The following is a 27,586-nucleotide window of genomic DNA, read 5'->3' on the forward strand; positions in this document are numbered from 1 at the left end:
ATGCCTGATGGGAATTGTAGTCTAGCTGTATAGTGAAAAGCATGCTTTCTAGTTAAGTGGGTGGAGCTTTCATAATTTATGGCAGGACTTCCTGCCTTTGTCTTTGTGTTATCTCTCTGGATCAGGGGTAGGCAACCTTGGCTCTTTTATGACTCACGGACTTCAACTCCCAGAATTCCTGAGTCAGCTGACTCAGGAATTCTGGGAGTTGAAGTCCGTGAGTCATAAAAGAGCCAAGGTTGCCTATCCCTGCTCTGGATGAACCCTGGCTTGTGGCTGGGATATCAAGCTCCATTTTCAACGTGTAACTTTGCACAGGATGGAAAGTTCATCATTTCGTAATCTGATGAGATGGGCCCAAATTATAATCTTGCATTCAGGATGGACCATTGCTGTAATCGTGAGTTGTTGACATTGGACGCATGAGAAATACAAGTGATTTGTTATTCCCATATCATTTGAGTTTATTCTGGCTGTTTCACGTGGGATCAGCATTCACATCTCTACTTGAAACGGAACAGCTGGACTTACCTATAGCCCAGCAGTTACCCTAACAGAATTACAGAGTTGGAAGGGACCTTGGAGGTCTTCTAGTCCAACCCCCTGCTCAGGCATAAGGAGACCTTATGCCATTTCAGACAAATGGGTTCCATTACCCCCCACACCGCACCCCAGTTGCAAACACCGCCTCCTTTCCCGGCACCTTCAAGGCTGAAGATCCGATCTCCCAAAGAGTCCACAATGTCATTCAGGGCTGCCTCGTCCGTCACGTTGAAGAAGTACTTTTCATCTGGGTCGCTGGCAATGTATTTAATTTCATTGATGAACGAGTTGGGGTCTTTCTTCCGGCGGATGTAGTGGCCCAAGACCTGGATAGAACAGAGACATCATTTCATGACATCTGACGGCAAGACACCATGAGGCCAGAAGGCAGGACCAGTAACCATGGATGGGAACTAATCCAGGAGAGAAGCAACCAGGAATTAAGGGAAAACTTCCTAACGGTGAGGACAATTAACTAGAATTGGTTTTACTTCTTCAGTGCCAGGGTGTGCATTCAATAAAGATTTATCTCTTATGGCACCCCAAAGCTGTAGAGTTTCCTCAATGGTGAATTCGCCAAGCTGGACGGTTGACACCCACCCTGCCTATCTGCCTCTCCCTCTGCTGGGACGCTTACCGCGATGGCGTAACGTGTCACGTTCCGCTCCTCACACTCTTCCAGGGCATCTTTAAGTTCTTCCCCATCGTGGGACTCTCCGTCGGTGAGGACGATCATCAGCTTGGTAGCCCCCTCTCTGCCCCCCCTTTCCGGACTGAAGGCCTCCGTGCTGCAGGCAAAAGCGAGAAAGAAACGGTGACTTCGGGGTGGGGGGGAGGAAGAGTTTTTCTCCCTGACAAAGTAATCTGGTTTACCGAATGGGACAAGTTGCTTTGTTAAAATTTGGACAATGTTGGTTCCTTAAAATTCTGCTGCTTGTGGTGATTGGCTGCCCCTCAATCAATCAAAGCACAAGCTCCTTGCAGCAAAGGAGAGGCTATTTCAGGAGAGAACAGCCTTCAGGCACGCATCTAACTTCACAATTTTGAATCTTTGTACAAACTTATCTTTTAAAAATTGCTCTTCTCCATATTGGATAATGCAGTGTTATGTATCTATCTATCTATCTGTCTGTCTGTCTGTCTATCTATCATCTATCTCTATCATCTATCTATCATCTATCTATCCATCCATCATCTATCTATATCTATCTATCTATCTATCTATCTATCTATCTATCTATCTATCTATCTATCTATCTATCTATCTATCATCTATCTATCTATCTATCTATCTATCTATCTATCTATCTATCTATCTATCTATCTATCCATCCAAGGGACGTGGTGGCTCAGTGGGTTAGGACGCTAGCTTGTTGATCAGAAGGTCGGCAGTTTGGCGGGTTGAATCCCGAGTGCCGCATAGCAGAGTGAGTGCCTGTTACTCGTCCCAGCTTCTGCCAACCTAGCAGTTCGAAAGCACGTAAAAATGCAAGTAGGAAAAATAGGGACCACTCCAGTGGGAAGGTAACAGCGTTCTATGCGCCTTTGGCATCTAGTTATGCCGGCTACATGATCACAGAGCTATGCTGACTCAGGAATTCTGGGAGTTGAAGTCCCTGAGTCATAAAAGAGCCGAGGTTGCCTACCTGTGGTAGGGCTAGCAGCCCTGATGAATTCCCATTTTTTCCCCCCCACAGCATAGACTAGATCAAGGATGGCGATCTGCCTGCTTGACCACGAGCTCATGCACCGGATTCCCGCCTTCTCTTGCGCCTCCCAGCACCTACCAGGCCTTGTGGATGGCAGCAGCCGTCCGAGTTTCAAGTCCTTCCTGCCGGCTGATATTTTGGGCAGCTTCAATGACTTCTTTGGCCGTCTTGTAGTCCTTCAGGGTCCACTCGTGAATCGCAACTTCGCTGTACTGCAAGACTCCCACCTGTGAGGCCAAGGAGGAGGAAGACCCCCCCTTGAGGCCATGATACAGTCTTTGGAGGAGTGTGTGTGTGTGTGTGTGCGTGGGCCTTGATCCCCTAAAATCAGCTTGGTCTAAGCCAGAGGTCCCCAACCTTCTGGGGCACCAGGGACCGGTTCCGTGGGGAAAGGTTTTTCTGGGGACCGGAGGGGCGCGTGGTTTTGTGTGCTGCCTGCATCCCATGGATGGGGCTTTGCTTGTTTGTGCAAACCGGTTGCTGGCATGCCGTGGCCCGGTACCGGTCCACGGACCAGGGGTTGGAGACCCCTTGTCTAAGCTGCCTTCCCCAACATCTCTTTTCCAGAGATGAGGGTGTGGGTTGATGAGGGGATTGGAGAAGGATAGTCCAAGTTTCACTCCATCCTCAGGCATGGGAGCTTCCCGGATGACTGGGCCAGTCTTTCTTGTTATAGTGGGGGAAATGGGAGAGCGTGCTGTGACCCTGGTCAGGAGCAAAACGGGGTGGGGTGGGGGGAGATAAAAACGGTCTGAACAGGTAAAGTTGCCTTGCAGGTCCATGTAGCTTTCATGCAAAGATGAGAGTTCTACGGGGCCAGACTGGGAAGAGACGGGAAACCTCTTGTAGCCCTGAAGAGTCCAGAGAGGTCTCATGAGAAAAATGAAACCCTGAAGGGGGTGGACCAAGGAGACGCAACTTTGCCTCAAATGTGGGTATTCTAGTTCAAAAGCAAAGTCTGTGTTTCAGCTGTGACTGTGCTGGAAGTCAAAACACGGAGGCTTCATTCTTGGGCGACTTTAGGGAGGCATCCGTGCAGTTCTTTTGGCAACAAAATGAAAGTAGGAGCCCGTAGTAGGTCATTCCTACTGTAGAAGCTCGGCACTCAGAGAAACAAACCAACCAGCCATCAACCGGCAGACAGAGATAAACAACATTTACACGCCACTCAAAAGAGACAGTGGAAAGGCTAAAAAAGAAAGCAAAAAGATCAGAACATTTCCTCACCAGCCATCAACACACAAAAATAAGCAGGGATTAATACCAGACCAACAATCAAGCAGCAAACAAAACCTCAGTTGAGGAGTTACCAAGAAGGAAACCACACTCCCATCAACACTGACAGGGCAAGCCATGCCACTGTACACAGATGGAGAACAACTCCTTATCCCTTCTCGCACTGAAGAGGTAAACCTAGTTGGGGAATGAAATGTTTGGGAGGAAACAACCAAGCACAGAGAGCATCAAGGATTTCCCTTTCTTTTTCTTTCTTTCTTTCTTTCTTTCTTTCTTTCTTTCTCTTTCTTTCTTTTCTTCCTTCCTTTCTCTTTTTCTTTCTTTCTTTTGTTCCTTCCTTTCTCTTCTTTTCCTTCCTCTTTTCCTTTCTTTTCCTTCCTTCCTCTTTCTTTTCTTCCTTCCTTTCTCTTTTTCTTTTTTCCTTCCTTTTTCTTTCTTTCTTTCTTCCTTGCTTCCTTTCTCTTTTTCTCTTTTCTTCCTTCCTTTCTCTTTTTTCTTCCTTCCTTTTTCTCTCTTTTCTTCCTTCCTTTCTCTTTCTATTTTCTTCCTTCCTCTTTCTTTTTCCTTCCTTTCTCTTACTTTCTTTATTTCCTTCCTTCCTTCCTTCCTCTTTCTTTCTTTCTTTCTTTCTTTCTTTCTTTCTTTCTTTCTTTCTTTCTTTCTTTCTTTCTTTCTTTCTTTCTTCTTTCTTTCTTTCTTTCTTTCTTTCTTTCTTTCTTTCTTCCTTCCTTCCTTCCTTCCTTCCTTCCTTTCTTTCTTTCTGAATATTTTTGGACTCCCTGATTTCCTGGTGTCTCCCTCCTAAAGAGTAACCAGATGCAATCCTACTTAGCTGGTGAGCCTTCAGATAACTACCTCCTTCTGATACAATTGGAACTAAAATTTAGATAAAAATATATTCCCAGTCTAGATAGACAGACTGTCATCTGCAGGCTCTAATGTTTTTGCTCTACGGGAGGAGGGTAACCTAGACCAGCTACCTAGAATACATCTGAGGAAGTGGGCTGCAGCTCATAAAAGTTTGTAACGTTGAATAAAATCTGTTATTCAGAAAAGTTGCCACCAGACTTCTGATGTTTTGCTGGTGGGGAAAATATCTTTTGCTGAGCTCTTTTCAGCTCTCTATTTGAACAAAAATTCGGAGAAACCGGATGAGGTTCGGAGAAGTGCAAGGAAGATGATCGTGAAGCTAAAACAGAAACTTCTGGAGAGAGACTGAACTAGGAACTTTTTGCTAACGAGAAGAGCCATTTCACAGAGCTTCAAAGGGCCAAAGATGGATTCTCTTTTCCCGGAGAGATTCAAGTAGACACCTCCCAGCTCCCAATGGTTTTTTTTAAAACTTAGAAGAACCACAAGAAACAGTGAAAAAGCAAAGAAAACTCACTTGGATCTGCTCTGGGTCAATGAAAAATTTGCTGAGAATGTTGCTAAGAAAATTCTGCACTTCGTACCATGGGTAAATGCTGTTGGAGCCATCCAAGACAATCACAATGTCCATGTAGGTTGAACACCCTGCACAGAAGTCAAGAGAGCAGTGGCAAAGGTCAGGCAGTGGCAAAGGAGGATCCCCCAGAGTCCAGGCAGTCCTCGACTTATAACAATTAAACTTAGCGACCGTTCGAAGCTACAATGGTACTGAAAAAAAATCACATAGCGACCGTTTCTCATGCTTACAACCTTTGCAGCATTCCCGCTGGTCACATGATCAAAATGCAGACGCTTGGCAACTGACTCATATTTATGACGGTCGCAGGGCCCCGGGGTCACGTGATTTCCCCTTTCGCGACCTTCTGGAAAAGCAAAGTCAGTAGGGGAAGCCGGATTTACTTAACAACCGTGTTACTAATTTAACAGCTGCAGCGATTCGCTTAACAAATGTGGCAAGAAAAGCCCTAAAATGGGCCAAAGCTCCCTTAACAAATGTCTCCCTTAACAGCATAAATTTTGAGCTCCATTGTGGTCATAAGTTGAGGACTACCTACCTGTCCGTGCAGCAAACTCCCTAAGCTTTCCATCCGAAGCCATTTTGGGCTGTTCCTCCTCTCTTTCCCAGCACATCACCCAACGTGGGAAATCAATATTTAATATTTATTAGATTTATATCTGGGACTTCCGGTGGCGGCGCGGCGCCGTAGACAGCCTTCCCGGGCTGCCCGCGGCTCAGCTGTTTGTTTTTTCGCCCGAAACAGCGCCGATCAGCTGTTCGGGCGAAATTGAAGCCCCCTCCTCGGGAGAAGAGGAGGGGGTGAGGCCCCAGGTAGGGGTAGAGTTCTCCAGGGCCGCCTGAGCTTGGAGCTTGGGCGGCTGAAGGATTGAACTCCCCCGAAGCCTGGGTTGCTCCCAGCTGGCCGGCGTCTCTGCTCCGAACTTCTTGGAGCGGAGCCAGGCGTCTGCGAACCATCCCTGCCTGCAGAAAGGACTATGATTTAAAGGAGCAGGCAGAGCGGTACAAGAGACAAAGGTGAAGAGATTTATTTTAATATACTCTCTAGCTTGTTGGACTTTGTAAACTTTTGAAAGTGCGTCATAATTGAGGACTAAAAGATGGCGGCGAAACCTCCCCCTAAAACTCTTCGGAGTGGTGGATCCTCGCCAGTGCAACAATCATCACTACAGGCATTGCACCCTCCTGAAGCGCTGACACCGAAGGATTTACGAGATGCTTTGGATAAACTTTTGGAATCAATCAATCAATCAATGGCAGATAAATTTGCGCAGATGGAGGAGAAACTGGAGAAACTGGAGGAGAGAATGGAAGAGAGGATGGAACAGAAGCTCAGCGTGATGAAGGTAGACATTTTGTCCTCAGTGCATAAAGTGGCGGAATGTGTGGAAGAATTAGATGAAAAAATGGATGATTTGGCTCAAAGAAATGCTATATTAGAAGTAAAGGCTCGAGAGAATGAAAATATAAGAGACAAAGTGGAAAAGGAGTTAAGCTTGGCCCAATATTACCAGATGCAGTTTGCTATCAGAATTAGAGGTTTAAAAGAGGATATTAAAGAAGATTTAAAGCAACTGATCTCTGAGGCTCTTGAAGGGGTATTAAACCAGCCAGCATCTGAAATAAGAGCAGCTATGGATAAAGTGTTCAGGGTGAATTCATGGATTGCTAGGCAGAGAAAGTTGCCTAGAGATGTGGTGGTTTATTTTGCAAAAAGAGAAATTAGAGACCAAGTTATACAAGCTGCCTATGATGTTAAAGTGGTGATTGCTGGACAAGAAGTTCTGGTTTTAAAAGAAATTCCTCCAAGGATCTTAAGGGGAAGGAAGGACTATGCATTTCTTGTGCAGGAGCTTAAGCAAAGAGATATAAGGTTCAGATGGGAGATCCCTGAGGGGCTGATGGTGATGCATGAAGGTAAAAGGTACCGGCTGATTACTGTGAAGCAAGCGCGTGATTTCTATAACAATGTCTTAAAAGCAGCCCCATTAACACTTCTGGAAGCTGGAAAGGGATCTGGAGAAGGAAAACATCAAGAGGATGGAACAGAGGAAAGTGGTGTTGGAGGAGATCAAGCTACAACTTCTTTGGATGATCCTAGAGAGCAAAGAGTAACGCGTGCTGCTTTAAAACGAGCAAAGAAAATAAAAGAACAAGATCAGCAAAAGTCTTCAGATTCTTCACAACGTACATATAGTCAAGCTGTGGGAGGAGCACGGCCTAAAGAAATTAGTCCTATCAAAGCTGTGGTCCAAGAGCTTTTGGAGGATATGCATGGCAACTAAATTTCTAACCTGGAATGTTAATGGATTAAATTCACCGCAGAAGAGGAAGAAAGTTTTTCAATACTTAAAACAATTTAAGATAGATGTTATATGTTTGCAAGAAACGCATATTAGAGTTTTGGATCAAAAGTATTTATTGAACTCGAGACTGGGTACGCAATTTGTTGCCTCTGCAGAGAATAAGAAAAATGGAGTGGTTGTTTATGTTAAAAGTGCCTTAACAGCAGACTTAATTGAAGCAGATAAGCATGGACGATATGTTATGATTGAGCTGTTGTTAGAAGGTAAAAAGACGCTTTTAGTTGGATTATATGCACCTAACCAACAACAAGCTGATTTTTTTAGCTTATTTCACACAAAGATTACCCAGTTGGATTATAAATCTTTTATTTTTATGGGAGATTGGAATGGTGTTTTGGATGTACAGCTGGATAAGGCTGGAGTTTTTAAGCGCATTCCAAGTCATGCAAGACTGCCTAAATCCTTTTTTGAAATGAAGGATGACTTGGAATTACGAGATATTTGGCGTGAGAGACACTTCCAAGAGAAGGATTATACCTTTTATTCTGACAGACACCAATCTTTTTCAAGGATTGATTTTATTTTGTTGACTAATGACCTTTTTCTGAGATCTAAAAAGGTGAAGATTTGTGCGAGAATTATCTCTGACCACAGCCCAGTTTGGTTGGAGATTGATGAGGAGAAAAGAGACAGACGCTCGTGGCGTGTAAATGAGAATTTGTTTAGAAATCAGAAAAATGTGGAAGAATGTAAACAGCGGATGAAGGATTTTTTTGAGATTAATATGAATAAGGGTACTTCTATGGACATGGTTTGGGATGCTAGCAAGGCCTATATGAGAGGGGTGTTGATATATATGAACAATAGACATAGACGTGCAGTGGAAATTAGAAGGAAACAACTGGAGAATGAAATAAAGGAAAAAGAAAAGGCTTTGATTTTGAATCCAGAGGATGTGAAGATTAAGGAGGCTATTAGATTGCTAAGAGGACAATTTGATAAATTAATGGCAGATCAAGTGGCAACTAATCTGCGGTTTGCTAGGCATAATACTTTTTGCAACGCTAATAAACCAGGCAGATGGTTAGCTTATAGACTGAGAAAAAAGCAAAGGGCCTCTAATATAGATAAGATTGAATATAAAGGAAGGGTTGTGTTTCAACAGAATCTTATTAAGGATGCTTTTCTGGATTTTTATTCGAAATTATATACTAAGGAGGAAATTAATATAAAAGATATTGATATATATTTGGAGAATGCTAGCATCCCGGTTCTTACGCAAGTACAAAAAGAGGGGATTAATCAACTGATTACAGAAGAGGAAATTTTTACAGCTATTAAGGAACTGAAGGTGGATAAAGCACCAGGCACTGATGGCTTGACTGCGGCCTATTATAAAAACTTGCAATTAGAGATGATAAAACCGTTAAAGGAACTGTTCCAGACAATCCAGAGGGGGGGAGAGGTGCCCCCGTCTTGGAGAACAGCTTTTATTTCTTTGATTCCGAAGGAAGACCAGGATGCTACTCAAGTTAAAAATTATAGACCGATATCGCTTTTAAATACAGACTATAAGATATTTGCTAAGGTCTTGGCTAATAGACTGATGAGGGTCCTGCAACAGGTGATTCACGGGGACCAAACGGGGTTTATTAGTGGTAGGCAAATGAAAAATAATGTGAGACATATAGTTGATGTGTTAGAGTTTTTGGAAAGGCACAACCAGATCTCTGCAGCGCTAATCTTTTTAGATGCTGAAAAGGCTTTTGATCAATTGAATTGGCAATTTTTGTTGAAAGTCTTAGATAAAATGGATTTTGGCGAAAATTTTTTGCAGCCGATTAGGGCATTATATCAAAAACAAACTGCCCGAATCATAGTTAATAATAGCTTGACAGCAGTATGTAATATTGAGAAGGGCACAAGGCAAGGGTGTCCGTTATCGCCCTTGTTATTTGTGTTAACATTGGAGATACTATTGACCAAGATTCGGAATTCAGAAAAAATTAAGGGAATTCAAGTTGGAGATCAGGACTATAGATTGAGAGCATTTGCCGATGATCTGGTTGTTACAGTGACCCAGCCAGAGAACTCTGTTGTGGACCTGATGGAGATAATAACACAATATGGCAAAGTTTCTGGATTTAAAGTAAATATACAGAAAACTAAAATTTTGGCTAGAAATATGACAGTTTCACAGAAGGCTCTCTTAGAAGGATTAACTGGATTTGAGATTGTTAAAAGGGTTAAATATCTGGGGGTGATTTTGTCGCCCTCTAATACAAAGCTATATAAAAATAACTATGAAAAATTATGGGGAAAAATTCAAAAAGAATTGGAGAGTTGGCAAAAATTGCAATTGTCTTTGTTGGGACGGATTGCAGCAGTGAAAATGAATGTCCTGCCCAAATTTTTATTTTTATTTCAAATGATACCGATTCTTAAGAAAGATTCTAATTTGGAGGAATGGCAGCGTGGTATCAATAAATTTGTCTGGGCAGGGAAAAAGCCACGAGTTAAACTTAAGATTATGCAGGATACTCGTGAGAGAGGTGGCCTTAAGCTGCCCAATTTGAAATTATATTATGAAGCTGCTGCATTAGTAGGAATAAGCGATTGGATTAATTTGACGCAATTGAGGTTATTAAATCTTGAGGGCCATGATCTGTTGTTTGGCTGGCATGCATATTTGTTGTATGATAAGAAGGTAGATATTGTGTTCAGGATGCATATTTTAAGACAGGCATTGCTGAGAGTTTGGAAGAAGTATAGACATAAGTTAAGCAGCAAGATACCATTGTGGGCAATTCCAAAACACGCAATAGAAAATATACATGCTGGCTTTAAACATGATGTGACTACGTACAAGGAGATTTTAAGTTTGGAAAGGAATATTTGGTGCTTGAAAGCATATAGCCTGTTGCGAGAAGAGAAGGTTGTCCAAACTTGGTTTCAATATATTCAGTTACGGGCCAGGTGGAAAGAAGACCAGAAAAATGGATTTATAATGACTGATGAAAATTTGATAAAGCAAATTAGAAACCAGGGACCAGCACATATTAAACGGATATATCTTGCATTGCTGGAGATTGATTCAGAAACGGAGCTTGTTAAAGATTGCATGATAAAATGGGCCCAAAACATTCAGGAAGTTATTACAATGGACACCTGGGAGAAGATTTGGGTGAGGAATGTAAAATTTACTCAAGCTCAAAATTTAAGAGAGAACTTTTACAAAATGTTTTATAGATGGCATTTAGATCCCAAAAAGCTTGCAAGTATGTATCCGAAATACCAGCCTAAATGTTGGAGATGTGGTGATGAAGATGCAACATATTTTCATATATGGTGGACATGTAAGAAGGTTAAGGCTTTTTGGATAAAAGTCTGGTGGAATATGCAGAAGATTTTTAAACGGAGGATAAAGTTTTGTCCGCAATTTTTTTTGTTGGGAATAATTGTTGACGCTACAGTTGTGGACTCTAAGCTGATGTTGAACTTAGTTACGGCAGCAAGACTTTTGATAGGTCAATATTGGAAGAAAGAGGTACTGCCGACTATAGAAGAATGGACTTTAAAGGTTTCCGACCTGGCAGAGATGGCGAAGATTTCAGCCTATTTGAAAGATCATTCGCAAGAACGTTATATTATGGAATGGAGAAAATGGATTGAGTTTATCCAGAACAAGTATAGGGTTAAGAAGTTTTATGTAGCATTCGAATGAGTCTTCTTTCGTTCCTTTTTCTTTCTTTTATGCTAGTTTTTTTTTAATATACATTTATTATGGTTAAGGTGTGTTTTATCCTATATAAGCTAGAGAGTGATGGATTTTAGAATCTATAGTCTTTAGTATATGGTAGTTTATGATTGCTTTTTTACATACATATACCTTGTATTTAGCTCTGGGAAGTCGGGGGGGGAGGGGGGGTGGAGGGAGGAGGGGAGGGAGGGACGTTGGGGGGAGGTAGGGGGGGTAGAGGGAGGGGGAAGGGTTTTTTTTTTTTTTTTTTTTTTTTTCTAATGGAAAACTGTATTTTAAAACTTTTCAATAAAAAAAAAATAAAAAAAAAAAAAAAAAAAAAAGATTTATATCTCGCCTTTCCTTGGGAAGCTGAAGGTGGCCTACTACACAATGCTCCTGGCTGCTATTTGCTTCTCCGAACTTCTTGAAGGAGATGGAGTGGACTCCACAATTGAGGCGGGATTTGTGTAACACCCAAGCAGCCATCTCAAATCCAGACAACTAATTTGGAATACCGGGGCCCAAAGGAGGCCACTGAATACCGCGTGACTTTTATATCAGCCTTCCCCTTCTGGCTGCTGCTGTTTTTCGAAGTGGTGAATTACGACTCACTTTAGGCCCAGACAATGCTGGTTTGGGGCCGATAAGGATTGCGGTCCTTCCTTTTTTCTTGCTTAGATCTTTCAGCGTCTCCCCTGATGTTGCAAGAAGAACGTTCTGTTTTAAATTGTTTTAAATGGGTGGGGGCAAAATTGATTCGTTAGATCTCTCTTCCGTGTTTCCTCCACAGCAAGTCTGTATTGCTGGCGGGGGGAAAGCAAATCCCATTGGAAACGATCCCAGTGCTGCTGATAAATGTAGCCCCCACAACTAGATTTCCAGGAGACTCACAGGCACGCGAGGCTTTCGAAAACCCCAAGATAGGCTTCTAGCAACTTAGTCAGCCCTCCTGTGGAACAAACGGTAGGCCTGACTCATCGGAGGCCAAGGCTGACTGCCAAAGGAACTTGGAGCCAGCCCTGAGTGAGGAGGGGAAGCCCTACTCACCAGCCTGGCTGGCTGAAAGTCACTTGGATGGAAGACAAAAGCTTAAATAATAATAATAATAATAATAATAATAATAATAATAATAATAATAATAATAATAATAATAATAATAATAATAATAATAATAATAATAGTTGGAAGGGACCTTGGAGGTCATCTAGTCCAACCCCCTGCTCGGGCAGGAAACCCTCTACCCTTTCAGACAAATGGCTGTCCAGTCTCTTCTTAAAAATCTCCAGTGTTGGAGCATTCGCAGCTTCTGGAGGTAGGTTGCTCCACTTGGAGATCCCTTTTCGACTTTTTGCTTAAGTACGATAAAAATGAAATTTTGATTTTAGGATTTGGCGATTAGATTGGTTATGATTTCAGAACTCTAGTACAGGCAGTCCTCGACTTACAACAGTTCATTTAGTGACCGTCCAAAGTTACAACGGCACCTCAATTGCTCCACTCAAAAAATGAGCATGAACCTGGAATGTGTCCACACACTGCACCGTGGAGGACCAGTGGTGGGATTCAAATATGTGAACAACCGGTTCTATTTTTTATTTTATTTTTATTTTAATTCCATTTATATCCCACCCTTCTCCGAAGACTCAGGGCGGCTTACAAGCTTAGCAGGTTCTATGCATGATGCCGCTTCCGGATGTTCATTCTGGGCCTGGGCAACCAAAAATTAGCTACCGGTTCTGCCAAAGTGGTGCAAATGGCTGAATCCCACCACTGTGGAGGATCCTATGGAATCAGCTGGGGGCTGGTGTGTGTGTGTGTGTGTGTGTGTGTGTGTGTCTTCCAAAGTTAAGCAGATTAGAAGTCCGAGGAACCAAAGCCAAACTTACTCTGAGCCGTTGGGGCAATGTTTTCCATCAGCCGGAAGTCCTTGTCCACACTGGTGCACATCCCTGTGCTATACATGGACGTGCCGCATTCCTGGGACCAAAGGGGAGCACAGGCCTGGCGGGAAGAGAGATGCTCATGGGAACTCGTAATGGCTTCCCAGCTGGCATAATAATAATAATAATAATAATAATAATAATAATAATAATAATAATAATAATAATAATAATAATGATGATGATGATGATGATGATGATGATGATGATGATGATGGTGGTGGTGGTCGTGATGATGATGGTGATGATGAAATAACAACAACAACAATTCGTATATTGCACGAACCCAAAAGATAGTTAGCTGAGTACTCAGCCTGTCGTGTGAATGCAGCCTTAAAATCATCAGTAGAAATGTTGAGTGGGGGGGACGGGACTTGGAGGGAACATTTAGGAATTCAGGAACAAAGGACCTCTTGGCCAGGGCTCCCCGACAACAGCCATGAATAGGAGGCTCCAGCATCCTGTTTCCCAAATCAGAACCAGCTTCCCTGGAACGCCACCAAAATGGAACTAGAGAAAGCGTTTCACACTCCTGGACAATCCATTAAAGGTGAGCCGGGCCAGAAAGGCCACCGAGGGAAAACAAGCTGGCTTTGGAATTCTGTTGCTTTTATGGATACATCCTATTTGCTCCCTCTCTGGGCCCAGTTCAGCAGGAGGCACGAAAAGGCACATCTGTTCATTTATTGGTTCCTTGTTTGTTTATTTGTTCGATCAATCCATCAATCAGAAGAGAGCTGGAAGGGACCTTGGAGGTCTTCTAGTCCGACCCCGTCCTCAAACAGAAGACCCTAGTATACTATTTCAGACAGATCTTTTCTTGAAAATCTCCAGTGGTGGAGCACTCACAACCTGGAATACGGCATCCAGTTTTGGTGGCCACCATGTAAAAAAGATGTCGGGAGTCTAGAAAGAGTGCAGAGAAGAGCAACAAAGATGATCAGGGGACTGGAGGCTAAAACATGTAAGGAACGGTTGCTGGAATTGGGTGTGTCTAGTTTAAAGAAGAGGAGGACGAGGGGGAGACATGATAGCAGTCTTAGAATATTTGAGGGGCTGCCCCAAAGAAGAGGGAGTCAAGCTCTTCTCCAAAGCCCCCGAAGGCAGGACAAGAAGCAACAGATGGAAACTAGTCAAGGAGAGAAGCAACCTGGAACTAAGGAGAAACTTCCTGACAGTGAGAACAATTCACCAGTGGAACAACCTGCCTCCAGAAGTGGTGAATGCTCCAACACTGGAAGTTTTTAAGAAGAGACTGGACAGCCATTTGTCTGAAATAATGTAGGGCTTCCTGCCTGAGCAGGGGGTTGGACTAGATGACCTCTGAGGTCCCTTCCAACATCATCATCATCATCATCATCATCATCATCATCATCATCATCATCATCATTATTATTATTATTATTATTATTATTATTATTATTAACTACTACTACTACTACTACTACTACTACTACTACTACTACTACTACTATTTTCCAGAGGCAAGCTGTTCCACTGGTTAATTGTCCTCACTGTTAGGAACTTTCTGCTTAATTCTAGATTGTTTCTCTCCCTCGTTAGTTTCCATCCATTGTTTCTTGTCTTGCCTTCTGGTGCTTTGGAGAATAGCTTGACCCCCTCCTCTTCTCTGTGACAGCCCCTCAAACACTGGAATCCTGCTATCATGTCCCCCCCCAGTCCTTCTTTTCTCTAGACTGGCCAGACCCAGATCCTGCAACCGTTCTTCGTATGTTTTGTTCTCCAGGCCTTTAATCATCTTTGTTGCTATTCTCAGTTTATGGAGCCACCCATCTCATACTGACTCCTGGATAGCTTGCATTTAGAAATGCAAAAGGTTGGACTGCTCCCACAATACAGGTAGTCCTCACTGAAATGACCATTTGTTCAGCAACCATTCAAACGTAAGATGGCATTGAATGAATGGTAGTTAGGCCCATATTATTATTATTATTATTATTATTATTATTATTATTATTATTATTATTATTATTATTATTATTATTATTATTATTATTGTTCAGCAACCATTCAAACTTAAGATGGCATTGAATGAATGGTAGTTAGGTCCATATTATTATTATTATTATTATTGTTATTGTTATTGTTATTGTTATTATTGTTATTGTTATTATTATTATTATTATTATTATTATTATTATTATTGTTCAGCAACCATTCAAACTTAAGATGGCATTGAATGAATGGTAGTTAGGCCCATATTATTATTATTATTGTTATTATTATTGTTATTATTATTGTTATTATTATTATTATTATTGTTATTATTATTATTATTATTATTATTATTATTATTATTATTATTATTATTATTATTATTGTTCAGCAACCATTCAAACTTAAGATGGCATTGAATGAATGGTAGTTAGGCCCATATTATTATTATTATTGTTATTATTATTGTTATTATTATTATTGTTATTATTATTATTATTATTATTATTATTATTATTATTGTTGTTGTTGTTATTATTATTATTATTATTATTATTATTGTTCAGCAACCATTCAAACTTAAGATGGCATTGAATGAATGGTTGTTAGGTCCATATTATTATTATTATTATTATTATTATTATTATTATTATTATTATTATTATTATTATTATTATTATTATTATTATTATTATTGTTGTTGTTGTTGTTGTTGTTCAGCAACCATTCAAACGTAAGATGGCATTGAATGAATGGTAGTTAGGTCCATATTATTATTGTTGTTATTGTTATTGTTATTATTAAAAAACAAATTGGAAAAGAGTGTAAATATAAAAATTTACAGCTTCTCATTATTCACACCGTTGTCTGTGGAGATTCTCAGTCACCCAGGTCATGGTTGTCTCAAAGGTGGGTGTTTTTTTTTTCCAAAAGACAACTGGACTGTTTTTTTTCTTTGAAGACGTTTCACTTCTCATCCAAGAAGCTTCTTCAGTTCTACATTCTTGGCAGTCGTCTGGTCATTCAGCACTCTGACCTTCAGGAATTTATATTCCTCGCAGTCACATGGTCTGCGAGAAGGCTAACAACCACCAGATAACCGTAAGGAATAGAAATCCTTTCCATTCCCCGCCATTCAGTCAGAACTGAAGAAGCTTCTTGGATGAGGAGTGAAATGTCTTCAAGGAAAAATAAAACAAAAGTCCAGTTACCTTTGGAAACGCATCTTTGGGATATTACCATTGTTATTTGCTTTGTCATTGTTAGACATCGGACAAGCTGAGCTTATTGATTACTCTGTGGTTCGATAGATGGTGCAAATAGGCCACTCCGGCAGCAAAAAGTTAAGGGTGTTGTGTGAACAGTAAATGTGCCCAGCTCACCCGGTTCTGCTCTAGGCTGTTCTTCCAGCAACCTGGTCGACAAGCCTCACCCTTCCATGGGTTTGCAACTGAAATTACTGCAGCAGAGTTAGCTTTTTATAGCTCTTGTTCTTTCTTTTCTTTTTAAATATGTGGTTAGGGATGTGCTTTAGTTAAAAAAAGAAAAGCATACCATAAAAGATACTTACCACAAACCCATCATCTTTGTTGGCTATCAGCGTCATCCCAAAATGCATGTTTTTTATTTGCCTGGAAATATTCCGGAGACTCATGTCACCTAGTTGTGATTCAGAAGTAGAAAGGGGAGGGAGGAAGGAAGGAAGGAGAGGAGAGGGGGGAAAAAAAGATCAAAATGGAAAATGCAATCTTTGGATAATGCTAAAAAGTGCATCTCTATCATGTTTTCCTATATAATTACTGACGTGCTTCAACCTGTCTGTTCTCCAGTCCCCTCAGCCAACTGCTTCACTCCATGAGTTTGATTCCTTTCAGTTTTGGTCAGCACACTTATTAAAAAGATGTTGAAACTCTGGGAAGAGGGCAGAGAAAAGCAACAAAGATAATTAGGGGACTGGAGGCTAAAACATACAAAGACCGGTTGCAGGAATTGGGTAGTGAAAAGAAGGACCAAGGCTGACATGATAGCAGTCTTCCAATATCTGAGGGGCTGCCACAAAGAAGAGGGGGGGGTCAACCTATTTGTGAGATGGCCTCACGAGACCGATGGTTCGTTAAGGTGCTTCCAAGTAAAAAAGGCAGCACGCAGGGATGCAATCATATGAAGCTTTATTTAACGATAGAGTAGAGAGAAAGAGTTCCCTGGCATGGAGGCATCCATGCCTGGATTGAGCTCATGGATCATTCCCACAAGAGAGCAACAAGAGAGAGCAAGCAAGCATAGCGTGAGAGTGTGAGAGAGAGAGCAGCCCCTGAGCAGAGGTTTTTAAGGGGGTCCTCAGCCCCTCCCTTACCAATTAACTCTCTCCAATGGGGCTGCAGGGGCCGGGGACCCCTGACCCACCAGTGGGAGCAAAGATGCCTCTTTGCTCCCATCTGATGACCTTTTTGGGGAACTGCCATGGCTGGCACAAAAACATCTAACACTATTTTCCAAAGCACCCGAAGGAATAACGGATGGAAATTGATGAAGGAGAGATTCAATCTAGAAATAAGGAGAAATTTTCTGACAGTGAGAACAATCAACCAGCTTGCCTCCAGAAGCTGTGGGTGCTCCATCACTGGAGGCTTTCAAGAAGAGACTGGACAGCCATTTGTCAGAAATGGTACAGGGCCGTGGCGGCAAACCTATGGCATGCATGCCACAGGTGGCACGCAGAGCCCCCTCGTTGGGCACACGTGCCGTCGCCCCAGTCCTAGGCCTTCAGCTGGGTTTTATAAAACCTTTTTGCTTTAGGCCTCCGCTGCCGGGCACAAAAAAAAGGTTCAATCAATCAATTTCAACTTCTCGTGGGAAAAAGAAAGATCTCGCAAAGTTGGAATTGATTGATTGAACTTTTTAGTCCCACCCAGTCTGCCGTTACCACCGCAGCTGCGCCCACCCAATGGACCATGCCCACCTGGCACCCGACGATACATAAGTACGAGGTAGACAAGATCATGAGGAAGCTGAGCTCCACTACGTCCTTATTGGACCCGTGCCCCTCCTGGCTGGTTTATGCGGCTCGGGATGGGACACGAGGCTGGATCCATGCAGTGATAACTGCTTCATTGAAAGAGGGCAGTTTCCCCGCCGCCTTGAAAGAAGCGGTGGTGAGACCCCTCCTGAAAAAGCCTTCCCTGGACCCAGCTGTTTTAAACAACTTTCGCCCGGTCTCCAACCTTCGCTTTCTTGCGAAGGTTGTTGAGAGCGTAGTGGCGCATCAGCTTCCTCTGTTCCTTGAAGATACTGATTATCTAGACCCGTACCAATCGGGTTTCAGGCCCGGACACAGCACGGAGACAGCATTGGTCGCTCTGATGAATGATCTCTGGCGAGCTCGGGACAGGGGTTGTTCCTCTGTCCTGGTCCTATTAGACCTCTCAGCGGCTTTTGATACCATCGACCATGGTATCTTACTGCGGCGTCTCAGGAGATTGGGAGTGGGAGGCACTGTTCTTCAGTGGTTCTCCTCCTACCTTCTGGAACGTTCACAGTCGGTGTTAGCGGGTGGGCAGAGATCGACCCCGAGACCTCTCATTTATGGAGTTCCTCAGGGGTCGGTCCTCTCACCTCTCCTGTTTAACATCTATATGAAGCCGCTAGGTGAGATCATCCGTGGTTTTGGAGTGGGTTATCATCAGTATGCTGATGACACCCAGCTTTTCATCTCGACCCCAAACCACATCAGTGATGCCCTCGACGTGATGTCCCATTGCCTGGAAGCGGTCCGGGTCTGGATGGGGAGGAACAGGCTTCAACTCAACCCGGACAAGACTGAATGGCTGTACATACCGGCATGTCAGGAAATTCAAATCATTCCATCTCTTAATATTGGGGGTGAGTTATTACCCCCCGTAGATAAGGCTCGCAATTTGGGTGTCCTCTTAGATTCACAGGTCTCCTTAGAAGATCATATAGGAGCTGTGACTAGAGGGGCCTTCGCCCAGGTTCGTCTGGTGCGCCAGTTGCGACCCTATCTGGACCTGGATGCCTTGCGTACAGTCACCCATGCACTTGTGACCTCTCGTCTAGACTACTGCAATGCTCTTTACATGGGGCTGCCCTTGAGAACCACTAAGAAGCTTCAGCTGGTACAGAATGCAGCTGCACGAGTTCTTTTGGGGGACTCCCGATACTCCCATATTACACCTCTGCTCCGTGAGCTGCACTGGCTTCCAGTTGCCTTCCGGGTGAAATTCAAGGTGCTGGTGATGACATACAAAGCCCTACATGGCATGGGTCCGGATTACCTACGGGAGCACCTACTGCTGGCGTCAACTTCCCTCCGTCCTGTACGTTCCCACAGAGAGGGTCTCCTCAGGGTACCACCGGTCAGAGAATGTCGGCTGGTGACCCCCAGGGGGAGAGCATTCTCGGTGGGTGCACCAATCCTTTGGAACCGCTTACCGGCTGAACTCCGGATGGCCCCCCGACCTTCGCTCCTTCCGGCGTGATCTAAAAACTTATCTATTCGAACAAGCCGGCCTGGCCTGATGGGTTTGGGTTTTAACATTACTTTAACTAACCTACAACATTGGGCAGAATCATTTAACTTTAAATCTTGTAACCTGTATTCTTATTTTATTGCCCTGTACACCGCCCTGAGTCCTTCAGGAGAAGGGCGGTATATAAATCAAATCAAATCAAATCAAATCAAATCAAATCAAATCAAATCAAATCAAATCAAATCAAATCAAATCAAATCAAATCAAATAAATAAATAAATAAATAAATAAATAAATAAATAAGTGGGTTTTGGGTTGCAGTTTGAGCACTCAGTGTCTAAAAGGTTCGCCATCACTGGTACAGGGTCTCCTGCTTGAGCAGGGGGTTGGACTAGATGACCTCCCAGATCCCTTCCAACTGTGTTGTTCTGTATTCAATAGTTGAAAAAAAAAAGGAAATAGGTTTCAAGGCACAAAGCCCTGGCAGGGGTGGTGGACGGGGGTGGGTGGGGATTATTGCAATCTATGTGCAAAGGACCTGACAACTGTTGATCACTGCTATGAGTCAATAGGATGAGGCAGAGGCTAAAAAAAGCAAACACATTTTTAGTATCGTTTCCAATTCAGGGGAAGAAATAATTCCACGGTTTTCTGCCTTGGTCAAACCCCACCTCCACTTCGGTGCACCACAGTTTTAAAGAAGAAGCTGCACAAAGTCACAAACGCCGAAAACGTGTTTGGAAAAAACTTCCTGGCAGCAGTTTTGTCAGCACACCTCTGGCTTATGTGAAGGGAATCTCCCCTTATTTAACTGATTAGATAAATAATTTGGGGGATGCTTGGGGTGGCATTGGCGGGCCACATAAGCCTCTTGAAATCCAAGGGTTCAAACCTCTCCCCCTTCCCTTTTGGAGTTAGGAAGCCCCCCACCCCACCCCACCCCACGATTGCAATTTATAGACATCTCCTATTAGGCCTGGACCTTCTGCTCATCTGAATCAGCTGCTAAAATTTGGCTGTGAAAAAAAATGGAAGAAGTTCTATGGTATAAATTGGCTCTTTGGGCAAATCTGAGTGAAGATACAAGTGTTTTGCCTCCCAGAAGGGGGTCCCATTTCCCCCCCCCCAAAAAAAAAGGGGGGACAGAAAAATAACCACCCAGTGGCTTGTGAAGCCCCTCCGGAAGGTCAAAAGACCCCCTCCCACCACCAGCATGGCCCGTTCCCTTTTCAAACCATTAGGGAGCACTCTAAAAGATTGCTCTGTCAAACAAAGATGGCACTGAATAACAGAATTACACAGATGAAAGGGACCTTGGAGGTCTTCTAGTCCAACCCCTGGCTCAGGCAGGAAAACCTATACCATTTTAGACAAATGGTTGTCCAGTCTCTTCTTAAAAACTTCACGTGTTGGAGCATTCACCATTTCCGGAGGCAGGTTGTTCCACTGGTGAATTGCCCTCACTGTCAGGAAGTTTCTCCTTAGTTCTAGGTTGATTCTCTCTTTGGTTAGTTTCCATCCGTTGCTTCTTGTCCTGCTTTCGGGCGCTTTGGGAATAGGTTGACTCCCTCTTCTTTAGGGCAGCCCCTCAGATACTGGAACGCTGCTATCATGTCTTCTCTTCATTAAACTAGACAGACCCAATTCCAGCAACCGTTCTTCGTATGTTTTAGCTTCCAGCCCCCTAATCATCCTTGTCGCTCATCTCTGCATTCTTTCCGGAGTCTCAACATGTGTTTTGTACTGTGGTTCCCAAATATAAATACTGATATTTGCGTCATGTAGGGATTGGGTGGCTGATCTGGTGACCTCCAAGATTTTTCACCCAGAAAACAATGACTCCACTCAGAATCCCACCCAGACTGCCCTGATGCCCCTCCACTAGTTCTGCTTCTTTATTTTTATCCCATCTTGATTATTTTTGTAAATAACCCAAGGGGGGGGAAACATATCTCATTCTCCTCCTTCCTCCTATTTTTTTGCTTTGCAACGACCCTGTGAGGTGGGTTGGGCTGAGAATGAGTGATTGGTGCCAAGTCACCCAGCCGGCTTTCATGCCTAAGGTGGGACTAGAACTCACCGTCTCCTGGTGATTGGCCCAAAGTCACCCAGCTGGCTTTCATGCCTAAGGCGGGACTAGAACTCACTGTCTCCTGGTGATTGGCCCAAAGTCACCCAGCTGGCTTTCATGCCTAAGGTGAGACTAGAACTCACCTGGTGATTGGCTCAAAGTCACCCAGCCAGCTTTCATGCCTAAGGCGGGATTAGAACTCACCATCTCCTGCTAATTGGCCTAAAGTCACCCAGACAGCTTTTGTACCTAACGTGGGACTAGAACTCACAGTCTCCTGGTTTCTAAACCAGTGCCTTCACCACTAGACCAAACTAACTCTCAGAGATTCATATGTCCATACATTTCTGAGTATGGTATGGATGCTTCAAAGTGTATACCTATATTGACTTTAGTGCATGTTGAGTTTTTCCTCTCTCCCACAATGCACTTGTAAACATCACCTTTCCGGTCATCTTCAGTTCCATCCCAAGGTGCACCCACCAGCATCCTAACGAGAGAAGCATCGGTGTTAGAAAGACTTGATAAAATTAAACCTCATCCAAAACTAGAAATAAAATCACTGTGAGGCAAACACGGGAGGGTTAAAAAACGGGGAGAGAGTCCTCCATAAAATTGCAATTGTGCCAGGAAAACTCTATCTGGGGACACCACATTTCCCAGAGTGGGCAGCTGGAGGGGGTCTGTTCTGAAATGAGCCTTGGTCAATCATGTAGGTGTGTTTTATGTTGAGAAATAAGAATAAAAAAGAAGAATAAAAAAGAGTGAAGTCTTTGAACAGCCTGATCTGTTTTTCATCTGTGCATAATCCAGACAACCTCCTACAATTCACAATTCAAACATATTGTCTTTTCATTTGCAATTCTCCTGATTTTTTCATTGCTGCCAAAATGTAACCCACATATTCCTCCCGGCTTTGAGTAACGTGATGCATTTATCTTAGGGGAGAAAAAAGTATGTCTGGATGAAAAGCGTGAGGTTTTGTTGTCGTTTATTTTCTGAGTGGTTCTCTTTGGTTACAGCTGCAATGTTTCCTTGCTTTCTAGGGTGAGAAAAGAGGCAGAAATCCCTTTAACACACCCACACCCCAATAATTTCTAAAGGGAAAAAAAGGAGGATTCAGATACGAATTTTGAGCAGCTCGCTCCATATATTTTTTTTTTACCAGTGTAGCCCTGAGGTGATTTAATTTTGGTTTCTACAAATAAATGTTAGAAATTCCCCAACTGAAACCAACCTATTGTCCTGAGCACCTCAATGTCAAACTGATTTTTACTTTTTTTTGCCTATTCTGAAAGCAACAACCTAACTTTGAAAGTGAGGAAGGCACTGGCCTTTACAAACACTTCTTTTAGGGTTGGAATCATGAAAATCCAGAGAGACATTTCAATCAATCAATCGATCATAACAGAGCTGGGACCCTGAAGATCTCCTAGTCCAACCTCTTGCTCAACTCGGAGACCATATAGATCATTTTAGACAAATGGTTGTCCAGTCCTTTCCTAAAAGCCTCCAGTGGTTGTTCTCACTGTTATGAAGTTTCTTCTTAAATCCAGGTTGCTTCTCTCCTTGATTAGTTTCCATCCGTTGCTTCTTGTCTTGCCTTCTGGTGCTTTGGAGAATAGGTTGACCCCTTCCTCTTTTGTGGCAGCCCCTCAAATATTGGAATATTGCTATTATGTTCCCACTGGCCTAGTCCTTCTTTTTTTTTAGACTAAAAGGTAAAGGTAAAGGTTCCCCCGCACAAGCGTGCTAGTCGTTTCCGACTCTAGGGGCCGGTGCTCATCTCCGTTTCAAAGCCGAAGAGCCAGCGCTCGTCCTCGGACATCTCCGTGGTCACGTGGCCGGCATGACTAGATGCCAAAGGCACACGGAACGCTGTTACCTTCCCACCGTAGCGGTCCCTATTTTTCTACTTGCATTTTTATGTGCTTTTGAACTGCTAGGTTGGCAGAAGCTGGGACGAGTAACAGGCGCTCACTCTGTTACGCGGCACTCGGGATTTGACCCGCCAAACTGCCGACCTTCTGATCGACAAGCTCAGCGTCCTAACCCACTGAGCCACCGCGTCCCTCTTTTTTAGACTAGCCAAGCCCAAAATCCTGCAACTGTTCTTCATATGTTTTCGTCTCCAGGCCTTTAAACATCTGAGTTGCTCTTCTCTGCACTTTTTCCCAAAGTCTCGACATCTTTTCTGTAATGTGGTGACCAAAACTGGATGCAGGATTCCAGGTGTGGCCTTACTAAAGCTTTATACAGCGGTACTAATACTTCACAGGGGATTCTGTGCCCCTGTTTATACAACCAAGGATTGTTATTTGCTTTTTTGGCTGCTGCTGCACACGGCTGGCTCGTGTTTAAGTGATCATCCACTAGGACTCCGAGGTTCCTCTCAGAGTTACTGTTTTTGAGCCAGGTCTCGCCTAATCTGTACTTGTACCTTTGGTTTTTTTTCCTGCCTAGGTATAAAACCTTGCTTTTCTCACATTAAATTTTATCTTGTTGGATAGGGTCCAACAAGCTTACTGCTAAGCTTGTAAGCCGCCCTGAGTCTTCGGAGAAGGGCGGGATATAAATGGAATTAAAATAAAATAAATAAAATAAATAAGGTATTTTTGGATCCTGAGCTTGTCTTCTGGGGCGTTGGCGATTCCTGTCAGACCCTCTAGGTCAGCAATCCCAAACTTTCTGATGCCAAAGATCGGTTTCGGAAGAAAACTTGTCTTCCATGGATGGGGAGGGGGATGGTTTTGTGCATGCAAACCAGGTCCTGCATATGCGCAAATGAAGCTTTGCTCGTTCACCCACTGCTTGCGTGGCCCGCTTCCCAACAGGCTGCAGACAGAGTTGGGGAACTACAAATTCAGCCTCTTTTTCCCCACTGAACAAGTTGGTTCAGGCTGCTGGAAAGCGCAAATTCACAATTCTACTTCAGTCCAGCAGAATCTGGCTAAATTACAGAGTGATGGAATAAAAGTGGTTGTTTCCTTGGACTCAAGAAGAGATAAACAGCGGACGAGAAAGTATTAGGAAGACAAACATTTGGAAGGAAGACAATAAGAGAAGAATATCAAAAATGAGGAAATTTCATTAACAACGAAAGTCAGAGAGCAAGAAAGAGTAGGCCAAAGAAGAGCAGCGCTTTCTAACTATGGATTTGGGGAGTGTTACTAACAGACAGTGGGTTACAAGAAGAACCAGTCAGTCTTGGATCAAATAAAGGTTAACTGGAGAAGCTCACAAATTTGGGGCATGTAAAGGGAATAAAAATGGTTTTGTGGAGCGGGTGAGGGAATTAGAGAAACAGAAGGCTAATGGATCAATGAATCCTCCGGAGCATTTCCTAAAGATATAAGAATTGTCTCTAAATGCGGACATCGGTTGTGTCCATCTATTCATCCGAATTTGGGCCTGACTGAGGGCACCAAACAACTAACCAAACAAAGTTATAAAGAGTTGGGGACCCTACAATGAAACTGAAAAAAGTGACTTATGACCATTTTTCACACTTAACGACCGTCGCAGCCTTCCCCAGGGTCGTGTGATCAAAATTCAGAAGCTTGGCAACTGACTCGTATTTATGACGGTTAGCGTGTCCCAGGGTCACGTGGTCATCTTTTGCAACCTCCTGCCAAGCAGGAGCCAACGGGGGAGCCAAGTTGCTAACTTTGCAATTGCAGCGATTCGCTTACCAGCTGTGGCGGGAGAGGGCATAAAATGGGGGGCAAAATTCACTTAACAAATGTTTCGCCCGGCAACAGAAACGTTCGGCTCAGTTGCGGAAAATAAAATAAGGTGGGCAACAATTTCCGACTGCAAACAATCATCAACCATTAGGATACTTTGGTGTTTTTTTTCTCTCTCATCAGCCGGTCACTAAATGGCCAATTTCATCCTCTGCCGTTCCCGCCAACTTCTTCCTATGATTTCCTGCTATGTGGCTCATCCCATTTCCTGCCCCATCTGCGGAACCCATTCATCAGCTCCACCTCAAACCTTGTGGCTCTTTTGCCACAGTGGGGCAGCTGCCCAAACGGCTTGTCACTCTCAACTTTTATTTCCTGTTCTGAGTCGATCTTTGGACCCAGTTGCTGTATTCTCCCACCTGCATTCATCCCTAAACTATGTCCAGAGGAAAGGCAGCCAATTGTTCTTTTGTGCTTTATTAAATGTTACACAAAACAGGCTGATGTTTGACTGGGGAAGTCCACAAGACAACTCAGAGTTGTCCTTAATGATTGAAAAAGCAGAACTCTGGAGGCTGGCCGTTGGCAACAGGGTCGGTGTCCCAAAACTGAATGGCAGAAAAATCAAAGCAGAGGACCCTCTACCATTTCAGACAGGTGGCTGTCCAGTCTGTTCTTAAAAGCCTCCAGTGATGGAGCACCCAGAACTTCTGGTGGCGAGCCGTTCCACTGGTTAATTGTCCTCACTGTCAGGAAATTCCTCCTTAGTTCAAGGTTGCTTCTCTCCTTGATTAGTTTCCATCCGTTGTTTCTTGTCCTGCCTTCAGGTGCTTTGAGGAATAAGCTGACCCCTTCTTCTTTGTGGCAACCCCTCAAATATTGGAACTCAGCTATCATGTCAGGCCACCCCCCAAACCTAAGCATGCATCCTTCAGCAGGGTTACAACACCCGTTCTTTCCTTACTCCAATATCCCCATTGTCCCTCTTTGTAGATGGCAAAGACAGGTTTCCCAACTGGCTCTTTCCTTGCAAGCCCCCAGGCTGACCGTGGCATTTTGCCCCCTGTCCAAGGTTCCTCTCGGTGAGCACAAAATGATAATGGCCTCCTCAAGTCTCTCATAGAACATTGCCGTTTGCTACGGTACAGAATAGCAGAGTTGGAAGGGACCTCGGAGGTCTTCTAGTCCAACCCCCGGCTCAAGTAGGAAACCCTATACTTCAACTCCCAGAATTCCTGAGCCAGCATGGGGGAACTTTGGCCCCTTCAGGACTCCTGGACTTCAACTCCCAGAATTCCTCAGCCAGCATGGTGGAACTATGGCCCCTTCATGACTCGTGGACTTCAACTCCCAGAATTCCTGAGCCAGCATGGTGGAACTATGGCTCCTTCATGACTCGTGGACTTCAACTCCCAGAATTCCTGAGCCAGCATGGGGGAACTATGGCCCCTTCATGGCTCGTGGACTTCAACTTCCAGAATTCCTAAGCCAGCATGGGGGAACTATGGCCCCTTCATGACTTTTGAACTTCAACTCCCAGAATTCCTGAACCAGCATGGGGGAACTATGGCCCCTTCATGACTTGCGGACTTCAACTCCCAGAATTCCTCAGCCAGCATGGGGGAACTATGGCCACTTCATGACTCGTGGACTTCACCTTGCAGAATTCCTGAGCCAGCATGGCTCAGCTTGGAAACCTCTCCATTTCTCCCTGGCATGGCTGGCTGAGGAATTCTGGGAGTTGAAGTCCACGAGTCATGAAGGGGCCATAGTTCCCCCATGCTGGCTCAGGGATTCTGGGAGTTGAAGTCCACCAGTCATGAAGGAGTCATAGTTCCCCCATGTTGGCTCAGGAATTCTGGGAGTTGAAGTCCAGGAGTCATCAAAGAGCCAAGGTTGCCTACCTTTCCATTTCAGACCAAAATGATTCAACTTCAGAGTGACACCACAGCTCTCTATTAAAAGAAGCAGAGGTTTCTTTATGGGGTCCTAGGAGAGGAAGCAGGGAAAATCACTCCACACAATGCAGGTCTTCCCCCGTCCAGCACCCCACAGGATGGCTATCCTAGGGGACCCCAAGGCAAAACCTGAGACTTAAAGAAACCTCTCTCAGGTCTCAGAGCTGCACCTGCACAACTTCATCTTGGTTAGTAACCTGAACCTTAATTTGTTCTTTTGGGGCTGATCATGTTGTACAACCCCCCCCCCAACACACACACCACCACCCATTTGAATACATTATACAGGTGGACCTCGACTTATGGCCACAATTGAGCTCGACCTTTATGTCGCTAAGCGGGACAGTTAAAAGTGAATTTCATCCCATTTTACCACCTTTCGTGCCACCGTTGCTAAGTGAATCACTGCAGTTGTTAACTTAGTAACACAACTGTTTAAGTGAACCTGGTCCCCCCCCCTTGACTTTGCTTGGTCAGAAGGCCACAAAAGGGGGGAAATCACCTG

At 43.7% G+C, this 27,586-nt stretch overlaps 2 protein-coding genes across 11 annotated transcripts in view; one reads left to right on the forward strand and one right to left on the reverse strand.

Annotated features, from left to right (window-relative positions):
- The window catches only part of RNF115 (ring finger protein 115), a 53,673-nt gene extending 48,851 nt beyond the window's left edge, over positions 1–4,822 (forward strand). The window contains exon 10 of the transcript XR_014028080.1: positions 2,537–4,822. The gene's annotated coding sequence lies outside the window, so the exon portion shown is untranslated. The remainder of the gene's footprint in view (positions 1–2,536) is intronic.
- ITGA10 (integrin subunit alpha 10) overlaps positions 1–27,586 on the reverse strand; it is an 80,184-nt gene that overhangs the window by 27,879 nt on the left and 24,719 nt on the right. For 7 of the 10 annotated variants that reach the window (XR_014028075.1, XM_081340205.1, XM_081340206.1 and 4 more), the window contains 7 exons: positions 21,818–21,927; positions 16,450–16,538; positions 12,870–12,984; positions 4,876–5,003; positions 2,331–2,479; positions 1,181–1,331; positions 704–869 (listed from right to left, as the gene is read on the reverse strand). Coding sequence is in view for 9 of the 10 variants with exons in the window: in XM_081340205.1 (XP_081196331.1) it covers positions 704–869; positions 1,181–1,331; positions 2,331–2,479; positions 4,876–5,003; positions 12,870–12,984; positions 16,450–16,538; positions 21,818–21,927 (908 nt within the window). In the remaining variant the exon portion in view is untranslated. Of the gene's footprint in view, positions 1–703; positions 870–1,180; positions 1,332–2,330; positions 2,480–4,875; positions 5,004–12,869; positions 12,985–16,449; positions 16,539–21,817; positions 21,928–27,586 lie in introns of those variants that run through there. The other 3 variants (XM_081340210.1, XM_081340209.1, XM_081340203.1) reach the window with 3 other exon arrangements.

Source organism: Vipera berus (genome assembly GCF_964194415.1).
Source record: "Vipera berus genome assembly, chromosome: 16".
NCBI lineage: Eukaryota > Metazoa > Chordata > Lepidosauria > Squamata > Viperidae > Vipera > Vipera berus.